The sequence below is a fragment of the Macaca mulatta genome, chromosome 16 (genome assembly GCF_049350105.2).
Source record: "Macaca mulatta isolate MMU2019108-1 chromosome 16, T2T-MMU8v2.0, whole genome shotgun sequence".
Classification (NCBI taxonomy): domain Eukaryota; kingdom Metazoa; phylum Chordata; class Mammalia; order Primates; family Cercopithecidae; genus Macaca; species Macaca mulatta.
This window is the reverse complement of record NC_133421.1, coordinates 47,316,837-47,339,124: the sequence shown is the minus strand read 5'-3', so window position 1 is coordinate 47,339,124 and position 22,288 is coordinate 47,316,837. Positions and strand designations below refer to the sequence as shown.

General features: G+C 44.1%; 1 protein-coding gene across 8 annotated transcripts in view; it reads left to right on the top strand.

Moving 5' to 3' along the window:
* Positions 1-22,288, top strand: part of AATF (apoptosis antagonizing transcription factor) — a 370,250-nt gene that overhangs the window by 255,325 nt on the left and 92,637 nt on the right. For 6 of the 8 annotated variants that reach the window (XR_013405814.1, XR_013405813.1, XR_013405815.1 and 3 more), the window contains exons 1-4: positions 2,858-3,120; positions 4,118-4,309; positions 6,816-7,232; positions 7,707-7,844. Coding sequence is in view for 5 of the 8 variants with exons in the window: in XM_077969531.1 (XP_077825657.1) it covers positions 3,030-3,120; positions 4,118-4,309; positions 6,816-7,232; positions 7,707-7,844 (838 nt within the window). In the remaining 3 variants the exon portion in view is untranslated. 8 annotated transcript variants of the gene reach the window in all.

Genomic DNA, 22,288 nt, shown 5'->3' with positions numbered 1-22,288 from the left:
GCGAAAACCCGAACAGGTGGCAACGCTCAGCAGTCAAATTTGGAACCGAAGGCCCCGAGGAGGAGGCCTGGAAATGTCAGGGCCTGTTCTCCTTCCCATCAGTGCTGTGCTGCCCACCTCTGGCCCCGAGGTGCGGGGACGCGCAGCACCATCCCTAGGCGGAGCTCCCGCGGGAGGCGCGGCAGGAGGGAAGCGCCACCGCGGTCCCCTCTCGCCTGGGAGGGCAGCCTGGTTTCTCCCCGCGGCCATCTTAAAGCCACCACCTCTGTGCCTCTCGCCACCTGCCTTCAGGGTTCCAGCAGCAGGGGGCCACCATCTGCTCTGGGGAGGGAGCTGAAGCTCACCCACCCAACTTCTCTGGGCTGGCTGCCGCTGGGGAGCTGCTCCGGGTGAGGCACTTGGGGAAGCATTACCCGTGGAGAGCCAGGACAGGCATTGCCAGGGCTGGGACTTGAGGGTGGACAGCATCTGAGGAGAGGCAAGGGGGAACTTGGTTTTCCTAAACTCTTGAAACTCCTCAAGTGAGCAGACGTTTGGGACAATTGGAAGGTGTCATCCCTTGCCCATCTTCTGCTGTGCCTAATCGCCCGCCACTTTGCAGCCCTTGGAGGGCAGGCAGAGGGACTGTGGACTGGGTGTCCCTCTGCCTTCTCCAGAGAAGGCTGTTCTGTTGGGGAACTGCTCACCCTTATTCTCCTCTCCCTGTTCCTCTCATCTGCTCTCATCTCTATAGCAGTCAAAGGTTGAATCTCCTTGCCACAGTCCACTCTCCATCTCCATCCCTACCCCATCAAGAAGCCCTTCCCCCACCAACTCAAGACACTGGAATGTGGGTAGGGAGAGGCCCCCAGAGGGAGTATTTGAGAATTTGCTCCCCCGACCCTTGCCTCAGCTGCTCTCAGTTGCATCTTAATTCCTAGAATTATTCCTTCTTCCCTCCATTCTTGGAGTCCTCTTTCTACCTTCAGTATAAGGTCAGGCAAGCATTTTGGGGGGCCCTGGGATGTGTGTGACAGTAGAGCGGTCTTGATTCATTGCTAAAATGGCTTCCCAAGTCAGTAGGGACCAGGACAGAGAAGGGAGAGTAAGTAAACAGGTCTATGGCATTTTCTGCCGAGTGTGTGCCCAGCACAGTCCCCAAACTGGCCAGCAGTGTCCTGTTTGCATGACAGCCTAGAGGTGGTCTCTGCACTGACTCACCTCCCTTTCTCTTTTCTTCCTTCTCTTTACCTTGAAGGCCAGGTTTCTAAGCATTATAAGTACCCAACATAGCAAGGGAATAGGATTGCAGGAGGTAGTTTCTTAAACGTGGGGTGGGAGAAACATTTTTGTCCTTTAAAGCCCCATGGCACCTTGCCAAGGACCAAGGAACACACTTTTGCTTGGGAGGCCCAGACGCAGGCACAAGACTGCAAGTACAGAAGAAAACAAAAAACTGTTCTCCTAGGCTAAGTTCTCTTATGGATGGTAAAAAGCAGTTTTCTTCTCCTGAGTCCCCTGCCTAGCCTGGCATTCTTTTCTTTCCATGTCTGAGGGGGTTTACCCTCAGGTAGGTTCTCCTTCTCCTCTGCAGCCCTGGTTGTCTTCATTCTTCAAGAGCCACTTTACAGGGACATGGAACAGGCTCCACTAAAGTGGTGTCCTCTTACTGCTCTTAACCCTGAGGACATATGATGATTGTGAAAGTCAGAGATCCTCTCTTCCCTTGGTTTCCATGGGAGACGGTGGAGAGCTGGGGGTTCCCCAGTTGTTCAGCTGTGGGATCCAACTGGCCTGGGCTGTACCCAAGGGGCACTGCCACAGTGCACCACTAACATCTCTTTTCTGGATCCTTTTGAGGCAGATTCTGTTTAGAGGGGTCTAGGTCTCTACAAGCAACCTCCAACAGATACCATAAGAATAGACCACTTTGTAGTAACACTTATCATCCCTTATTGCAGTTTCTGTTTACATGTTTGTCTACCCTGCTAGGCTGATCACCGTGGGGAGAGAATCCAACTTATCTTGTATCTTATCTAGCAGTGCCTGCCACATAGTGGGCAGTCAGGGAATGCTTGAAAGAAAGAGGATGTAAAGCGATTGTGTCTTTCCGTGTGCCGGGTGCAATTACATTTATACTATTAAGTCTTTATATTTTGAGTCTGCCCCTCTAATGGTAGACCTGTATTTTTCTGCATTTCTGCACCTGCTTAAGGTGTCTGAGCATGCCCTCATCTCTGAACAGCAAAGATAATCAATACCGAGGGGTATGCAGTCGAGTAATCCACACCCCACTCCCTTTTCCTTGCTCAGGCAAGGATACTTGGAGACGCTACAGAAACTATCTTTAACCACAGCGATTCCTAAGTATTTCCATTAATAGACGCCAGCAGTCCGCCACACACTTACAGGTGCACATCCCCGACATAGGATTCCCAAATCCTGGCCGCTGAAGGGCTGGAGGCGTGCGTCCGGCCTCAGACTACTCTAAATTGCGAAATGCCAAACCTGTTTTGGTTCCCAGTCTCTGCGCGCCCGAGTGCGCACCTGCGGTTTGAGCAGCTTAAGCTTTACTCCCTCCTTCTTTCCAAATCAGCCACCGTGGGCACGGCTAAGCTACGCTTTATTCCTAAGCGAATCTCGCACAAATCTCGAGGCATATTTTGTACAAGGGTACACTGGCCGCGCGCATCACAATCCCGTCTCAGCTACAGAAGCGGTTACGTGCCCTGGCGTGCTTCCGCACCGCCCAGTCCCGCGCACGCGCACGCGCACGCGCACACGCGCCCGCACGGCTCCAATCCCTTCAACCTTCCGCGCGCTTCCGCCTTCATCCTAGCAACGCCCGCAGTGACGCGCAGGCCCCGCCCCCTCCCGCGCGCCTCCCGGAAGTTGCCCGTCCCGAGCTGTGGGGTGGCCTCCGCGCGGACTCTGGTGGTGTCGGGGAATCGGATCTGGGCGAGAGGACCCGACCGGGAGGGAGCGTCGGGGCCGGGGTTTGGGCCGCACATTTAAGGGCGCGAAGCGGAGTGGACCGAGAGCTGGTGACGATGGCGGGGCTGCAGCCCCTGGCGCTGCAACTGGAACAGTTGTTGAACCCGCGACCGAGCGAGGCGGACCCTGAGGCGGACCCCGAGGAGGGTGAGGCCAGACTGGGGCAGGCCACGTGCGGAGCGGTGGGCCAGGCCCTGTGGGGTCCGGGGGCGGCGTGGGAGGGGCGTGCGCGAGGCCGCCGGGCCTGCGTTCTTTCGCGTGGCGCAGAGGAATGTCGCCTCCCGCAAGGGTAGTCCCGGGCTCGGGAGGAGGGCTTCGGCTTCTTTTCACACGCACTCGAAACTTAGTGCTCGGCCGGATGGGCGGAACAGATCGAGGGCTCAGGCAGAGAGGAGCTGGTCTTCGGGTTTACTTGCTCCAGGGCTGTTGGAGGGAGCCAGAGAGTCTGCTAGCAAGTTGGAAGTTAGCTTTGAGGATGCCCTTTCTGGTATTGCGTTAGAAAGGGGGAGAAGAAAGTCGCGTGTTTTTAACTCTGGTTGCTCTTAAAAACTAAGTTGGAGACTGATGGAAGGATTTTCTGGTGCTGTTTAAGCCTCTTGAAGTCTCAAGACACTTGTTCAGTGGCTGACGACTGAGACTGCTGTTCTGTAAGCTGATGTTCAGAGTCTAGCTGGGAGTAATCCTGCTTTAGACTTGAGTCAGAAGTGTGAGAAAGGGAGAATAAGGAGGGATAAATGCGAGTGCTGAGCCATGTCTTAGGAAGATCAGTTGAAGGAACCCGGGGCTGTTTAGCCAGAATAAGCAAAGAAAACTCCCCAAAGAATGGGACAAAGTGAGGGGAGAATGTGATGGCTGATTTAAGATATTAGAGCGACTGTCACGCATTGAAGAGGAATTCAACTAGTTTGATAGGATCCAAGTCATAGAGATAGATCCCACTAGTAGATGCCGGGAGTCATCTCTCCATTTAGAAACAGCAATAAGACAATGTTCTACTTTGGGAGAGAATGAATTTTCTATTCCTGGAAGTTGGTGGGGATTTTGTAGAGGACGTTCAAGTGTGAGATGAATGGGTCGACCTGGGTTCCCATTAAAATTTCTGCTAACTTGGAGATTCTGTTTCCTTTTCCCCTTCCCCCAACAGCCACTGCTGCCAGAGTGATTGACAGGTTTGATGAAGGGGAAGATGGGGAAGGTGATTTCCTAGCAGTGGGTAGCATTAGAAAACTGGCATCAGCCTCCCTCTTGGACACAGACAAAAGGTATTGCGGCAGAACCACCTCTAGAAAAGCATGGAATGAAGACCATTGGGAGCAGACTCTGCCAGGATCGTCTGGTGAGTAGACGTTTTTGCATGGAACTCTTTCTTCCTTAATTTTTTTAGGGTTAAAATCCTCCCGCCACCCTCCATGATCTCTGCAAGACTAGTCTGCATACCCCTACCGGTTATCCTTTCTTTTTTTTTTTTTTTGAGACAGAGTTTCACTCTTGTTGCCAGTGCGATGGCGCAATCTCGGCCCACTGCAACCTCCACCTCAGGGGTTCAAGCGAGTCCCCTGCCTCAGCCTCCCAAGTAGCTGGGTTTACAGGCATGCACCACCACGCCCGGCTAATTTTGTATTTTCAGTAGAGACAGGGTTTGTCCGTGTTGGTCAGGCACCCATACCTGTTATCTTAGGAGAGACCATTGATTTGGTATTAGAAAGGGTCTTAGAGGTTACTTCATTTCACTTCATAAGGAATCTAAAGCCCAGAGTGATTCAGTTGCTATACTCCTTATGTTCAGACTAATGGCCCACCCTACAATGGAGTGACAGAGAAGGCAGTGCATATTGGCTATTGGAGAGGGTTATGAGCTGAAAAATCATTGTGTCTGATGAGCATGTTACCCTTGAATTGCGACCCCTGTCTTTTGGTTTTTCAGGTCTTGCATTGAAGCACTGTGTAATATTAGTTATTTGTGAAACTCATTTTTTGTCATTCTAAAAAGTCACATAATCCTTCTCTTCCCTGCAAAAGAGTTAGGAGTCCGTGCGCTTATAGTTTTAAAGAACTGTCTAAGTTTCTTAGAGTGGAAGAAGGGGCTAGATATGGTGATTATTGAGAGAATGTCATTTGTTTTCCGTTAGAAAGGTCAGGGGCATCATGTTGAGAATCCACAGATAATATAAAAGGAACTATCATTTAGGTTATGATAGCTATGATTTAGTCCTTGATGTAGTTCTGGGAGCTCCTGATAAGCTCATTTCATATTTGCCTAGAGACTGATAAAGGGACCAATCATGAGACAGATATGATAATATTTATTGAGTTCTCACCATGCGTCAGGCACTGAGTTTAGCTCTATAATTTAAGTTCTAAGAGCCTGGGACTCAGTAAGTCCTCAAAAAAAAAAATGTTATAGCATCACCTGGAATGAGACAGATTTTTATAAAAAATTATCACCATTATCACTACATGTATCACCTAATATAATCCTCCCAATCGCCCAGAAAGTTATTACTACTTAGCCCTATTTTACAGATAAGGAAATTGAGGGGAAAGTTGGTTACGTAACTTTGCTTAAGGTCATATAGTTAGTAAGCGGAAGAAACAGGATTCAAATGAAGGCCGTCTGATTCCAAGATGTACACTGTAGTAAACTGTATGAATGTTTCTTAATCTGAGAAATGGCGTACATTCAAAGAATTTAAATAATTTCTGTTTACTGTTTTGGCACTTAGTTTCTGTATTTATATTTTTGGCAGCTTTGTGTCTTAAGTTTATATATACCTCTTTAAAGAAGCGCTGAAGACCCATCACACTTTCCTAAAATCTTTATTTTATTAAAGAAAGTTTTGGGAAATTGGTCTATCTTAGAATCATACTTGAAACACATGGGGCTTTTATGTTCTACTGTGGAACAGATTGGATAAACTGTAAAAACCTCTAAGTATCACATGATACTCTAAGCATAAGTAAAACCAGGAGCCTTAACTAGCACTCTATCTACTATAGGATCAAGTTCAGAGTCCTCATGAAAGACAAGACCCTTCCTGATGTGGTCCCTGAGCAACTTTCTAGTCTCATCTCCCATCACTTCTTTGTGCATGCTACACTCCAGTGCGGTTTCCTGTTTTTCTTCTCTCTTCATTCCCTTATGCTTCATAAGTAAAATTATAATGTCTCCTTCTCCACATGAAACCATCCCCCACCTTTCCAGGAGAGTTAGGTGGTTGTATCTCCATACACTGTGTACTAATGACGTTGTAATATAATTATTGGCGTGCATATCTACCCCTCCCACCGGACCATGAACTCCTCCCTGCAGGTATTAAATTCTTTTTGTCTTTCCTTAGCCCCGGCTCATAGTGAGTGCTTAGTAAGTATTTAGTAAATAGGGCACACGGGTGTGATAGATTGTACATTTTTTCAGATCAGGTTTGGGAAAACTGGTAATTCTCTAACACCAGTTGAAATCTTAATGTTCTTCAAGGGCCAGACCAAATGCTAGCTCTTCCTTAGAGCTTAACTTAAATTCACTTGCCCCACAGTTAAAATTTCTCACTCTCTGGGTTATTGAAATTTTGTCAAAGCACTTCTGATTCTTCCTTGAGTTGTAATTTTGTGAGTCTGTCCCACTAGCTCCTTTTGTTAGGGTAGGACCCATGTTCTATTCATCTTTGCTTCTCCCTTAGCCATTTTAGAGATTGTAGATATGTAATAAATATATTGTTGAATTGAGTACAGTAAGATATTTTCCCCCCTGATGCCACAGTGCTTTAGTTGAAATGAATTCTATGGCTTGGTATTTTCTCCAGGTAACGCCCATTTTTCTCTTTCTTCCCTCTCTTCTTGTTTAGACGAGGAAATACCTGACGAGGAAGAGTCTGGAGATGAAGATTCAGAGGGACTGGATCTGGAGGAATCTGATGAGGATGACCTGGGTGCTGCTGAGGAACAGGAGTGTGGTGATCATAGGGAGAACAAGAGCAAGAAGAGCAGAAGCCACTCTGCAAAAACACCGGGCTTCAGTGTCCAGAGCATCAGTGACTTTGAGAAGTTTACCGAGGGAATGGATGACCTTGGGAGCAGTGAGGAGGAGGAAGACGAAGAGAGTGGCATGGAAGAAGGGGATGACGAAGAAGACTTCCAAGGCGAGAGTGAGGAAGACAGGGTTGGAGATAGAAACAGTGAGGATAATGGTGTGGTGATGACCTTCTCCAGTGTCAAAGTTTCTGAGGAAGTGGAGAAAGGAAGAGCCGTGAAGAACCAGATAGGTTTGTACATGGTTTTGCTGATTGCCTGTTTTTCAAAGTATCTGCATTTGGTCTACTTTTCATTTGTTTGTTTTTGGCTATTCTCTCTCTCCTGTGTCCTTTCAATTAGTTTGTGACATGCCCCACTTACCTAGAGGCCTAAAGCCCTATTTCTGTATGCTTAGCCAGCCATTTCTGCACTGATCTGCTTAGCTGGTTCTGCTCTAGTACTTCCCGCAACTGGGGAAGATTGAAGAGAAGAGTGTTTTCTCCTCTCCTTGGGTTTTAGCGTTCCCACTCTGCTGTAGCAAATACTTGCTTCATGGATACTGAATTTATTTTTTATAATAGAGAATATTTGTTTCCATGGCATTAAAGTGCTAAAGCTACAGTGCTTGGAAACTGGTGTGGTTTCCTGTTCTTCCCTGCCCCTGCCATCTCACCCCCAGAGCATCTTATTATTGAGGAATGGGATTCTGTTTTGTTCTTTTTCAGCACTGTGGGACCAGCTCTTGGAAGGAAGGATCAAACTACAAAAAGCTCTGTTGACCACCAACCAACTTCCTCAACCAGATGTTTTCCCATTGTTCAAGGACAAAGGTGGCCCAGAATTTTCCAGCGCCCTGAAAAATAGTAAGAATACTTATGTCCTGTTGGGATACTTAGAACCACTTTGTCAAATGAAGACAGCTTTGACTGAAGTGGACTGGGAGCTTGAGCCATGTTTATTGTGCTTTCTTCTCATCTGCCCTTGCTCTCCCCTCTCTATCCCCCTTGGCTTTACAAGTTGCTTCTTTTTTTTTTTTTTTTTTTTTTTCTTTTTTTGAGACAGAGTCTCGCTCTGTTGCTCAGTTTCAAGTACAATGGCGCTATCACAGCTTACTGCAGCCTTGGTCTCCTGGGCTCAAGTGATCCTCCCACCTCAGTGATCCTCACACCTTAGCCTCCCAAGTAGCAGGGACCACAGGCATGTATCACCATGCCTGTAGAGACAGAGTCTCACTGTGCTGTCCAGGCCGGTCTCAAACTCCTGGCCTTAAGCAACCCTCCCACCTTTGCCTCCCAAAGTGCTAGGATTACAGATGTGACCTACTGAGCCTGGCCCTGAGTTAATTCTTTAAAGCTGTTTGAAAACCCACTGATGTAGAAAGGGAGAAAAAGAATGTCTAACTCAGCTCATTAAACTTGGTTGTATCTGTGTTTAAAAGATGCTTCCTATGTTTGAGAGGTTTTTAGAACAATGTGCTGAGATGATCTTATTTATATCTTTCTTCAAGTGGCATAGAGTGAGGAAAGATGATACTGCTGAGGGAGGAACACATTTTAAAGGAGAATTACTCAGCTATAAATAATTCTAGAAGAGAAAAGGAATTGAGAGAGTATTTGGTTCCCAGTGTCTTCATATTACACATGAGAGGATTGAGACCCAGAATGACTTGCCCAAAGTTGCAGAGCTTATTTGTGTATGGCAGAGATGAAGCTCCAACTTTTCTACCTTATGATGCAGGAATCTTCCCTCTGCACCACACTGCTTCCTGTGTGCTGCTTGCCTGTGTACCCAGTGGCACTGAAGGACTGGGGTAGAGGGAGATTTAGGGTGAGTGCGCTGTTTGGGATCTATATCTATCTATCTATCTGTCTGTCTGTCTGTCTGTCTGTCTGTCTGTCTATCTATATCTCTATCTATCTATTTTTTTTTTTTTTTAAAGAGAGACAGTTTGTGTTGTCCAGGCTGGTCTTGAACTCCTGGGCTCAAGCAATCCACCCGCCTTGGCCTCCCAAAGTTTTGGGATTATAGGCGTGAGCTTCTGCGCTCAGCTGGGATCAATATGTCTTACTTGCATGCTGAGACTTTGTGTTTTCATTTGCTCTTGAAAATTTATTTTTTTGGTTTCATGGAGTTAGAGTTGGAAGGGACCTGAGGAGGATATCTAATTTGGAACATTTCACGTAGGTGAATATCTGATGTAATTAGGAATGGCTTCCTAGAGTCCAGTTTTTGGGTTTTGTGTCCTGCCACGCTTGAAGTCTGCTTCTTCCCTTGTGGGAAGTCTGGGCGGTCCTTCCAGGAACGTTGTGTAGCCTGTGAGGGTGAGGTGAGCCGTTTATATCCCCTCCCCTGTCTTTGCCTCCTTTCTCTCTCAAATAGATGACAGATTGATGGTTTTCAAGTTTTTTGAGATTTTTGGAGCACTTCCCTGCTATGTTTAGTGCCCTAGTACCCTAATTCCTGATATGCCTTTGGAATGAAACCTAGACTGCTCTAGGTTAAATATTTTAAATGTTTCACGATAAGGCCTTTTTCATTTTGTTACTCATTCTTTTTGCTTGAGCCTTTTTCATTTTAAAAAATTCATCTTAAAATACAGATATTTTAGGGGTTAGTCAGTATCCAGTATAATAGACACATATTCTTGGGTACCATTTAATTTCTTTTTGTTATGAGACAGGGTCTTGCTCTGTTGCCCAGGCTGGAGTGCAGTAGTGTGATCACAGCTCATTGCAACCTTGAACTCCTGGGTTCAAGCGATCTTCCCACCTCAGCCCCCTGAGTAGCTGGTACTACAGGCATGAGCCACCATGCCTGACTAATTTTTTCTTTTTTTATAGAAATAGGGTCTCACTATGTTGACCAGGCTGGTCTCAAAACTCCTGGTTTCAAATGATCCTTCTGTGTCAGCCTCCCCAAAATGCTGGGATTACAGGTGTGAGCCACCATACCCAGCCCATTTAGTGTCTTTAATCACTGCAATGTTATTTCACTTTTATTTTGTTCTGATCTTTTTACTCTTTTTTGTGCTTAACCAATTGCCTCTACCTCATTGATGAACCTCATTTAATCTGACAGCGTCTATTAGTCTGACAGGGTGGGTTGTGGTGGAGGAGGGAGAAGAAAGGAACTTTGGTATCACATATCCTAAGATGGGAGGGTAGGGAGTTTTCTAATAATGAGAATTTGTGTGCATTTGAAGAGTAGCTTATTTTTGTCTGTTTTGGTCTTCTTGTGGCAATATGACATAATATGTTGTATACTCCCCTGTTTTGATAAACAGAGTTTAAGAAAAAAATTCTTGGCCAGGTGCAGTGGCTCGCGCCTGTAATGCCAGCACTTTGGGAGGCTGAGGTGGGCTGATCACCTGAGGTCAGGAGTTCAAGACCAGCCTGGCCAACGTGGTGAAACCCCGTCTCTACTAAAAATACGAAAATTAGCCAAGTGTGATGGTGGGCGCCTGTAATCTCAGTTACTCGGGAGGCTGAGGCAGGAGAATTGCTTGAACCTGGGAGGCGGAGGCTATAGTGAGTCAAGATTGTGCCATTGCACTCCAGCCTCGGTGAAAAGAGCGAAACTCCGTCTCAAAAAAAAAAAAATTCTTGGCCAGGTATGGTGGCTTACGCTTATAATCCCAGCACTTTGGGAGGCTGAGGCAGGCGGATCACTTGAGGTCAGCAGTTTGAGACCAGCCTAGCCAGCATGGTGAAATCCCATCTTTACTAAAAATACAAATATTAGCCAGGTATGGTGGTGTGCACTTGTAGTCCCAGCTACTTGGGAGGTTGAGGCAGGAGAATCACTTGAACCCGGGAGACAAAGGTTGTAGTGAGCTGAGATCATGCCATTGCACTCCAGTCTAAGTGACAAGAGTGAAACTCTGTCCCCGCCCCCCGCAAAAAAAAAAAGAGAGAAAATTCTTGGTCACATTACTCTGGATGACCAATTTATACTGTGCTATATAGCTGGTGTGGAACATAGGCTGAATTTATACTAACCCCAGAACAAACACTGGAACTTATTGTCTTTAATTAAATCTCTTTTCAATTTGCTTGGTCTTACAGAGTAGTTAAAGTCAGACCGGCTTGGTTTAGATTTCATCTCAGCAATGGATTAGCCGTGTGACCTTGGGCAAGTTACTTAACTTCACAGTAAAATGGGGATAATATGGTTGTGAGGATTAAAGGACATAATCAATAGAAAGCATTAGTATAGTGTCTGGCACACATCACACCATGAATGTTAGGTACTAGTATTATCTTCTGCTCAAAGAGGCATTTGGCAGTATTCGACCATGTGAGCAATCACTCAATAGTTATCAGTGTGACTGAGCATCACTAGTCTTCAGTGTTTTTTACTTTTTTATTAGTATTTGGATTCTTTATATAATTTAATTGTTCTGGAAAGTGTTGTAGTTTACTAATACTTACAATGCAGTGTTGGCCTCTTATGACACTATGGAAAGATGGCTGCAGATTTCCTTATTGCCATACCCAGCTACTACCTCCTTGAAGCGTTTAACTTTTCCTTGAAATACTTTTCTTTGGTTTGGTGACACTACCTGTGCTGTTTGGGTTCTCCTACCTTTCTGATCTCTTCTCTGGCTCTTTTTGTATCCTTTCAACGTAAATTTCATTCCATTTAGAATGCCGTCCTCAGGTTGTGTTTTCTCAATATAGTCTCTCCTTGGCACTGTCACTTACTCGGATAGCCCTAACTATTGCCTTTAAAATGACAGACTTCCAGCTGTATTCTAGCCCCAGTAAACTGCTGAGTACCATGCCTTTGTAGCTTCAGCACCCTAAACTCTACTTTTCAGAAACTAAATGAATATCTCCTTCCTCTCCACACGCCACCCCAAACGTATAAACTTAGTCCCCAGTCACCTTGGTGTTACATGTTGGTAATTTAAACTTGAACTGTGGAAGTGATTTCAAAGACATTGTCTGATATTTTAGTGGCTGCATATGTGGTAAGTCATGGAGTAATCTTAACAAAATTAAGGGATTTTCTGTGCACGAAACCATTTCTCTAAGAAGGTTTGCTTTTTCTCTCTTTCTTTTTTCTCTTTTTTCTTTTTTTTTTTTGAGACGGAGTCTCACTCTGTCACCCAGGCTGGAGTGCAGTGGTGCGATCTCAACTCACTGCAGCCTCTGCCCCCCAGGTTCAAGCAATTCTTCTGTCTCTGCCTCCTGGGTAGCTGGGACTACAGGTGTGTGCCACCACACCCGGCTAATTTTTGTAATTTTTTTTTTTAGTAGAGATGGGATTTCACCATATTGGCCAGGCTGGTCCTAAACTCCTGACCTCGTGATCTGCCTGCCTTGGCCTCCCAAAGTGCTGGGATTACAGGTATGAGCCACTGTGCCCGGCCTTTTCTCTTTCTTTTAAAATGTTCTACTGTGTTAGGAAGTATGTCTTTTATGTTGGTGGCAATGATATGTAAGGAAGAAGGGAAGTTACTTAAGGAAATCTCACCATGAGTTATTTAAAACTTTTCATTATGGGATATATCAAACTTATATAAAAGTAGACAAATAGCACAGTGAACCCCCACATGCCTTCACCAGCTTAAGCAATAATCAATTCATGATCAATCTTATTTCATCTGTAGCTATACCAACTTCGCTCACCTTCTGGATTATTTTGAAGCAAATAATACACATCCTCTCATCAGTAAAATTTTCAGCACGTATGTTCAAAAGATAAGGATTTTTTTTTATTTTTTTTATTTTTTATTTTTTTTTGAGACGGAGTCTCGCTGTGTCTCCCAGGCTGGAGTGCAGTGGCGCGATCTCGGCTCACTGCAAGCTCCGCCTCCCGGGTTCACGCCATTCTCCCGCGTCAGCCTCCGAGTAGCTGGGACTACAGGCACCCGCCACCACGCCCGGCTAATTTTTTGTATTTTTAGTAGAGACGGGGTTTCACCGTGTTAGCCAGGATGGTCTTGATCTCCTGACCTCGTGATCCGCCCTTCTCGGCCTCCCAAAGTGCTGGGATTACAGGCTTGAGCCACCGCGCCCGGCCCAAAAGATAAGGATTTTTAAAAATTATACCATAATACCACATAAAACCATTAACAGTAATTTCTTAATGAACATAACTGACCTGGCATGGTGGCTCATGCCTGTAATCCTAGCACTTTGGGAAGCCAAGGCAGAAGGATCACCTGAGGTCAGGCGTTGGAGGCCAACCTGACCGACATTGTGAAACCCCATCTCTACTGAAAATACAAAAAATTAGCTGGATGTGGTGGCGGGCGCCTATAATCCCAGCTACTCAGGCTGAACAGGAGAATCTCTTAAATTCAGGAGGTGGAGGTTGCAGTGAGGCAAGATTGCCCCACTGCACTCCAGCCTTGGGCAACAAGAGCAAAACTCTGTCTCAAAAAAAAAACAAACATACAGACCGGGCGTGGTGGCTCACGCCTTTAATCCCAGCACTTTGGGAGGCCAAGGTGGGCAGATCACCTGAGGTCCGGAGTTCAAGACCAGCCTGGCCAACATAGTGAAACCCTGTCTCTACAAAAATACAAAAATTAGCCAGGCATGATGGTGGGTGCCTGTAATCCCATCTACTTGGGAGGCTGAGGTGGGAGAATCACTTGAACCCAGGAGGCAGAGGTTATCAGTGAGCGGAGATCACGCCGTTGCACTCCAGCCTGGGTGACAGAGTGAGACTCTCTCAAAAAAACAAACCAACCAACCAACAAACAAAAAAAATGACTGATTTGGATGGGTGGGAAAATTGTGAGTGCATGTCTTGTTTGTTTTTTTTCTTTTCTTTAAGGCGAAAGGTCCTAGAGAGTGTTTCTTTAACAGGTACTCTACTGTCTTTTTCAGAGTTTGCTCTATAGCTTTAAATGAAGTGATTAAAGGAAAGCTAAACTTCAGTCATAATAAGTTGACCTTTTAGTGAAATGCATATTATTATTGTATTTAATGAGATGCATTACAAACTGCAATGAGCACCATGTTTCATTACAGGTCTAAAATGCAATATCATTAAAGACCTTTAATAGAAACAATGGTTGACATTTTGATATTTCCCATAAGCAAAACATCCAAGAACACAGTATAATGTAATATAAATACAGAGGAAGTATTCAGATTTTTTACTTGCCTAAGAGTATGAAAACAAATTTCACTATTAATAAATTATATTTTGTTTGCACCCTGTCATCTTCCCACTTCATACTTACCCTCTCATATCTTTGTGGTCCTTCCCTAAGAGCCCCAATTATTTTGACTTGACTAGACTAAAATTTTTTTTTTTTTTTTTTTTCCGAGATGGAGTCTTGCTCTGTTGCCCAGGCTGGAGTGCAGTGGCGCGACTTCGGCACACTGCAATCTCCACCTCCTGGATTTAAGTGATTCTCCTGCCTCAGCCTCCAGAGTAGCTGGGAGTACAGGCATGTGGTACCACGCCCAGCTAATTTTTGTATTTTTAGTAGAGATGGGGTTTCACCATATTGGTGAGGCTGGTCTCGAACTCCTGACCTCGAGATCTGCCTGCCTCAGCCTCCCAAAGTGCTGGGATTATAGGCATGAGCCACCGCTCCCGGCTAGACTAAAATTTTTAATGGTAATTTGTCCTCAACAATAATAGACACCTTAAAGAATAATGTTTTAAATTTTGCATAAGCTATGGGCAATCATGGAGTCTTGATAATGTTTTGTTTTTAAAGTTTTACTTATTTTTAAGTAGGCAGTACATTCACATGGTTCAAAATTCAAAAATGCTAAAGACTATACAGTGATAATCCTGTACCCTTGCAGCCCAGTACCCTGTCCCAGAGGCAACCAATTTTATCACCAAAATCCCCCCGTTTTAAATTACTTAGTTGCCTTAGGTGAAAAATCCATAAACACTTATTTCAGAGTTCTCTCAATTAACACTTTATGGGTTCATGGCAAAGTTCTCACAATGTTCTGTAGAACCTTGAAATATTTTTAATTACTTGGAATGGGTTTAAGTATTGCTTGGGACAAAGGCACCTGCAACCCCCACTAATTGTAACATTGTGTAGGCTTAAGGACCCTTATTGCTGCAGACTTCATCTAGCCAAGATGATGTAAGATTGATCTTTTTGCTTCAACTGATGGCTATCATTTTTGAAAATAACTTCAGCGTGGCCGGGCGCGGTGGCTCAAGCCTGTAATCCCAGCACTTTGGGAGGCCGAGACGGGCGGATCACGAGGTCAGGAGATCGAGACCATCCTGGCTAACACGGTGAAACCCTGTCTCTACTAAAAAATACAAAAAAACTAGCCGGGTGAGGTGGCGGGCGCCTGTAGTCCCAGCTACTCAGGAGGCTGAGGCAGGAGAATGGCGTGAACCCGGGAGGCGGAGCTTGCAGTGAGCTGAGATCCGGCCACAGCACTCCAGCCTGGGTGACAGAGCGAGACTCCGTCTCAAAAAAAAAAAAAAAAAAAGAAAATAACTTCAGCGTTCTAATTATAAAAGTATGTCATGCTTATTTCAACGATCGGAAAATACATAGAAGCATAAAGAAGAAAATAAGGATTAGCTGTAATCCTACTGCCCAGAGATAACCATAGTTGTCATTTTGATAAATATCCTTCCAGACCTTTTTGCGTGCACACACACACACCACACATTTTAAAACAAAAAATGGAATCATATAAATATGTACTATTTTCAGTTTTGTTTTTCCTGCTTAATATTTCATGTCAGTATATTTAGATGTACATCAGCATTTTTAGGAGTTAAAGTATTCCTTTTTATAGATTTACTGCAATTTAGTTAGCCAATCTGTATTGATGGGTGCTTAGGTTTATTCTAGCTTTTCACTTGTAGAAAACATGCTTTGATAAATATCCTTGTACATACATATTTGTGCAGTTTGTCTAAAAATAGCACTGTCCAGTAGAAATATAATGCAAGCCACATGTAATTAAAAATTTTTAATAACCACATTTTTAAAAAGAAACAGGTAAAATTAATTTTAGACATTTTATTTAACCCAATATATCAAAAATATTATAATTTCAATGTGATCAATATAAAAATCTTAATGAGATATTTTACATTTCTTTTTTCATGTTAAGTCGTTGAAATCCAGAGTATATCCTGTAATCACAATTCATTTCAATTGGGACTAGACACATTTTGAGTGCTTAGTAGCCATATATAACTAGTGGATACTGTATCATATTGCACAGATCTACATTCCCTGGAAATGTAGTTGCTGGGACAAAGGACTTGTACATTGATTTTTTTTTTTTTTCTTTTGAGACGGAGTTTTCACTCTTGTCGCCTAGGCTGGAGTGCAATGGCAGGATCTTGACTCACGGCAACCTCCACCTCCCGGGTTCAAGTGATTCTCCTGCCTCAGCCTCCTGAGTAGCTGGGATTACAGGCATCCGCCACCACGCCTGGCTAATTTTTGTATTTTTGGTAGAGACTGGGTTTCACTGTGTTGGCCAGGCTGGTTTTGATCTCCTGACCTCAGGTAATCTGCCTGCCTCAGCCTCCCAAAATGCTGGGATTATAGGTGTGAGCCACAGTGCCGGGCCTTGTACATTGTTTTTTTAAAAAGGCTTTTGGAATATGTTGCCTGACTAGCCCCTGGAAGAATTGTAACAATTTAAATTCTCATCTGTAATAGTTGTTTTCCTACACTCCTGCCTCCACAAGGTATTATTGATCTTTTTTTCCTAAACTGTAGGTGGGAAATGAAGGCAATCATTTCTTGCTAAGTTTCTGTTTGATATTTATATAATACCTGTTAGCATTTAAATAACATATGCCATGTTTTATCTATTTATTAGAGAGTGAGTTCTGTGTGGGAAGACTTTTTGTCCCTTTTGAGCTGCTACTTTGTCCAGTTTAGTTAATTAGGCATTTATATAATGTTGAGAGTAAAGCTGGATCACAGAGCAAGAACTTTTCCAAAGTCACCAAGTGGCAGAATGAGGAGGGGAGTATCGTGTCAGATTCTTTTTTTTTTTTTTTTTTTGAGACGGAGTCCCGCTGTGTCGCCCAGGGTGGAGTGCAGTGGCCGGATCTCAGCTCACTGCAAGCTCCGCCTCCCGGGTTTTTACACCATTCTCCTGCCTCAGCCTCCCGAGTAGCCGGGACTACAGGCGCCCGCCACCTCGCCCGGCTAGTTTTTTTTTTTGTATTTTTTAGTAGAGACGGGGTTTCACTGTGTTAGCCAGGATGGTCTCGAACTCCTGACCTCGTGATCCGCCCATCTCGGCCTCCCAAAGTGCTGGGATTACAGGCTTGAGCCACCGCGCCCAGCCACGTGTCAGATTCTTATGCACTGATTCTGCCTACCCTGAGAGTATAAGCCCTAAATGGGTCACAGACCCATGGGAGCTAAGGGCAGCTTAAAAACTACTGATACCAATCTAGCTAGAAAATGCATTTCACTGTTTTGGGGTTGGGTTTCTTAGGAGTGAGGGTTGTCTTCAGCACCAGAAATATTTTTTTTTTTTTTTGACTGCTCCATAGATAGAACAGGGCTATCCCATAGGCAGAGTGGCCCAGAGTAGCTCAGAAAAATAAATTTTAATAGTAATGAGTTAGATAAGAAAGTAGCCCTGACTTGGAGTAGCTAGTAGCTCCATAGTAGGATCACTGTGTCACTATATTCATGGTGAAGTTGTACTTATCATTGCACAATGGTCTCTTTATATGTACATTTAATTAACTCAAACATAACTATATGCGCCTGGCCAAAAGAAGAAGATGGAGAGGCTGGGCACTGTGGCTCATGCCTGTAATCCCAGTACTTTGGGAGGCCGAGGTGGGCAAATCACCTGAGGTCAGGTGTTTGAGACCAGCCTGGCCAACGTGGTGAAATCCCCCTCTCTATGAAATATACAAAAAATGAGCTGGGAGTGGTGGTGGACGTTTGTAATCCCAGGTACTGGGGAGGCTGAGGCAGGAGAATCGTTTGAACCCGGGAGGTAGAGGTTTCAGTGAGCCAAGATCGCGCCATTACACTCCAGCCTGGGTGACAAGAGCGAAACTCTGTCTCAAAATAAACAAAACAAAACAAAAACCAAGGAGAGAGAAACTTTATATAGTGCCAATAATTCTGCCTGCCACTTTATTCAGTGAGCGTAGAGTATGCATGAGATGGCAGGCGGATTCTTTTATTGCCTTGGTTATTTTTTGTTCTTGGGTACCTCTTTAGTGAGCATCGATCAGCAGAATATCAATCTAGTGCTTAAAGTTACAGCATGCAGTCTTTGTACAGGACGGTCCCTAAATGGAATCATCTGTGTTTAATTGACAAAGTGCTCTGTGGGCTAATGTTCGAGGGGAAGGACTGGCTGTGTTGAGCTTATTGAAAGATAGCACAATGCTATCTTTCACACAATAATATCCATTATGTACAGTATAAGGGATTTTCACAATGGTTTTGTCAAAACTTGAGTTTTTGCTTTATGCTCAGACTTTAGAACCCAACTGCTGCATAAGATGATACTCTGTTGTTTATGTCTTAAAACCTGTTCTTAAATTGTTTTATTAAAATCACATAGGAGTAAGATAAATATACAGAAGCCTTCAGGAAGACAGTACTCCTTTGACTAACATTTTATTTGTTTTACTTCTGTAATTTTAGATATTTTGTTTATATCTTTATGTCTTACTTATTCTCTGATATGAAGGGTGAGACTGCTGCTAATAGAAGTAAGATGGGGATTGAGAATTGACTTATCTAGCAACATGGTGGGCATCCTTGACCTTGATGAAGTTGGCAGACTGGTAGGCTTACAGGCTTGACTGGAACGGGTTTAAGAGAGAATGGAGTGGCTGGGCACAGTGAGTGGCTCATGCCTATAACCCTAGCGCTTTGGGAGGCCCAGGTGGACAGATCACTTGAGCCCAGGAGTTCAGGACCAGCCTGGGCAACATAGTGAGACCCACGTCTCAATTTTTAAAAATTAATTTTAAAAAAGAAAAAGTGAGAGAATGGGGAAAATGAAACATTAAAGTATAGGCAACTCTTTGAAGGGTTGTTGCTTTAAAAGGGGACATTAGATGGTGAAGGATGTGGTCATGAGAGGGGTGTTTTGCTTGTTTTTTTTTTTTAAGGTGAAATACTAGCATGTTTGTATGTTGATAGGAGTGACCCAGCAGAGAGGGGTAAATTGATGCTGCAGGAGAGGGGGACATCTGCTGTCACAACATCCTATGGTGGGTGAGTGGGGATGGAGTGGAGATGGGCCAGTGCACGAGAGTGCCTTAGATAGCAATGTGGACCATCTCATGGTGGTGGGTACCTGTAAGCCCAGCTACTCAGGAGGCTGAGGCGGGAAAATTGCTTGAACCCAGAAGGCGGAGGTTGTGGTGGGCCAAGGTCGCGCCACTGCACTCCAGCTTGGGTGAAAGAGCAAGACTCTGTCTTTAAAACAAAACAAAACAAAACAAAAGAGCCAATAAACTGCATTTACAGTGTAATTACCATGTAAATAAGGTAGACTGCTAGGACAGGGAAGAATTGGAAAATTGTATTTCTTCCCTGTTTTTTCAGTCATGGCTCCTAGTCCACTCAAAGGAGAATATTCCTAGTTTAGTTCAAGTTTTTAGTTGCTTTCCATTACCTGCTTAAAATCATGCCATTTTCTGTTTGCTTCCTATTAATTTATTGTTTTTTTCCCCTTAGTTTTGTAATTTTTTACCCCCCCCCCGCCCTTGTAGCCCAGTTTTATCGTCTCAATCCTTTTTTTCCTTAGCTTTACATCGTGCCATCCCTTGTGTTAAATTTTCCACTTTGAGCTGGTTGTTCTCTGGGAGTAATGCACAGCTGTGCTCTTGGGCCTCTCTTTCACTGCTCTTCTGGAGAGAGCTACGGCTTTCGGGTTTTCAGGCTCTCTTCTGTTACCTCAGTTTACTCTGTCAGTTTGCTGCCAAACATGCATCCAGAGTAAGTTATCTGAGTTCTTGCAGGTTTGAAAATACTCTGCCCTCATTCCTCATTGATATATTCTTGTTTGATTGGGTAGACCTTTCTAGATTGAAAATTACTTTCCCTCAGAATTAGAAAGTATTGCCTGTTACTGGTTTCTTCTTGCTGCTGTAACAGATTACCGCAAGCTTGGTGACTTAACAGCACACACTGATTATCATATCGTTCTGGAGGTCACAAGTCCTAAAATCAAGGTGTCAGCAGGGCTTTATTCCTGGAGGCTCTAGGGGAGAAATCTGTTTGCTTGCCTTTTCCAGCTTTTATAGGTGGCCACATTCTTTGCTTATGGTCCTCTTCCATCTTTAAAACCAGCAATTCCATCTCTGCAACCTCTCCTTTCCTGACTCTGACCCTGTTGCCTTCCTCTTATAAGGACCCTTGAGATCACATTGGACCACCTGGCTTATCCAGGATAATCTCAAGATCCTTAACTTAATTATATCTGCAAAGTCCTTTTGACCTTTTGTTTTGTTTTGTTTTGTTTTTGAGACGGAGTCTCGCCCTGTTGCCCAGGCTGGAGTGCAGTGGCCCGATCTCTGCTCACTGCAAGCTCTGCCTCCTGGTTTCACGCCATTCGCCTGCCTCAGCCTCCCGAGTAGCTGGGACTACAGGCGCCCGCCACCACGCCCGGCTAATTTTTTGTATTTTTAGTAGAAGCGGGGTTTCACTGTGTTAGTCATGATGGTCTTGATCTCCTGACCTCGTGATCCGCCCGCCTCGGCTTCCCAAACTGCGGAATTACAGGCGTGAGCCACCACGCCTGACCCCTTTTGACTTTTTAATATGTTACTGACAAAGCCACATTCACTTGTTCTGGGGTATAGGATGTAGATATCTCTGGAGGACCATTATTCAACCTACTATGTGTCTTATTGTCTTCTACCATCCCAGTGTTTTCCAGTGACAAGGTATGAATCTCATTCCTTTGTAGATGACTTATTTTTATCTCTGGACATGTTTGGGATCTTCTCTTGGTTATTTTTTCTTGTATTTTTATTTTTTATTGAGAGAGAGCCTTCATCTCTTGCCCAGGCTGGAGTGCAGTGGTGCAATCGTGGCTCACTGCAGCCTCGAACTCTTGGGCTCAAGTGACCCTCCCACTTCAGCCTCCCAAGTAGCTCGGCCTCAGTTGCATGCCACCACGTCCAGCTAATTTTTTTCTTTTTTCTTTTTTGTAGAGATGGGGTCTTGCACTGTAGAGATGGGGTCTTGCAGAATTTGTCTTTATTCTTGATTTTCTGAAATTACCTGAAGAGATGTCTAAGTATGGGTCATTTTTATTATGCTAAACATTTACCTTAGTAAGTATGAAGACTGGGGTCCTTCAGTTTTGGGAATATCTTTTCTAATATTTCTTTAATAATTTTCTTCGTTTCATTTTCTCTGTTCTCTTAGATTTTAAGCCTGGATTAGTGTTGTGTCTCTTATGTGTTATTTTTCATTTTCCATCTTTTTATGATTTTACCATGTTTATGTTCTGAAAGATTTTTGAAGCTGATTTCCAGATTTTTTAAAATTAATTTTTAAGTTATTTTTAAGCTGCTAAGTTCTTATTTTATTTTATTTTATTTTATTTTATTTTGTGACAGGTCCTTGCTGTGTTGCCCAGGCTGGAGTGTAGTAATGTGATCATAACTCACTGCAGCCTTGAACTCCTGGGCTCAAGAGATGCTCCTGCCTCAGCCTCCCAAGTAACTGGGACTACAGGTGTGTGCCACCATGCCTGACAAATTTTTAAAAAATTTTTAGTAGAGATGAGATCTCACTATGTTGCCCAAGCTGGTTCTTGAGCTCCTGGGCTCAAGTGATCCTCCCGCCTCAGCCTCCCAAAATGCTGGGATTACAGGTGTGAACTGCTGTGCCCAGCCTGAAGTTTTCTTTTTAAATCATATTTTTAGTCTTTAAGGGGTCTTTTGATTCCTGAATGTTCCTTTTCTGTATAACTAATAAGAGTATATTATGTAAATTTAAAGTTTTTTTTGTTGTTGTTGTAGAGTCATTTTAATTCCTGGAATTGTTCCTGTCTCAACCAGATTTTTTGTTTGTCTTGGACATTTTCCCTTTTTTGCGGGGGAGGGGAGGAGGTAGAGATGGGATTGCCCACCATGTTGCCCAGGCTGATCTCAAACTCCTGGCCTCAAGTGATCCTCCTGCCCTGGCCTCCCAAAGTGCTGAGATTACAGGCATGAGCCGCTGTGCCCTCCTTTTAAACTTTGTATCCAATACATATATACAATTTAAAGAGTCAGATAATTCTAGGAAGCTTGTTATGAAAACCAGTAGTCTGCTGCTTGTGTGTATAGTGGCTGTGCCATAACCATTTCTCCTGAAGCAACAATTATATTTTAAGTTATTTTG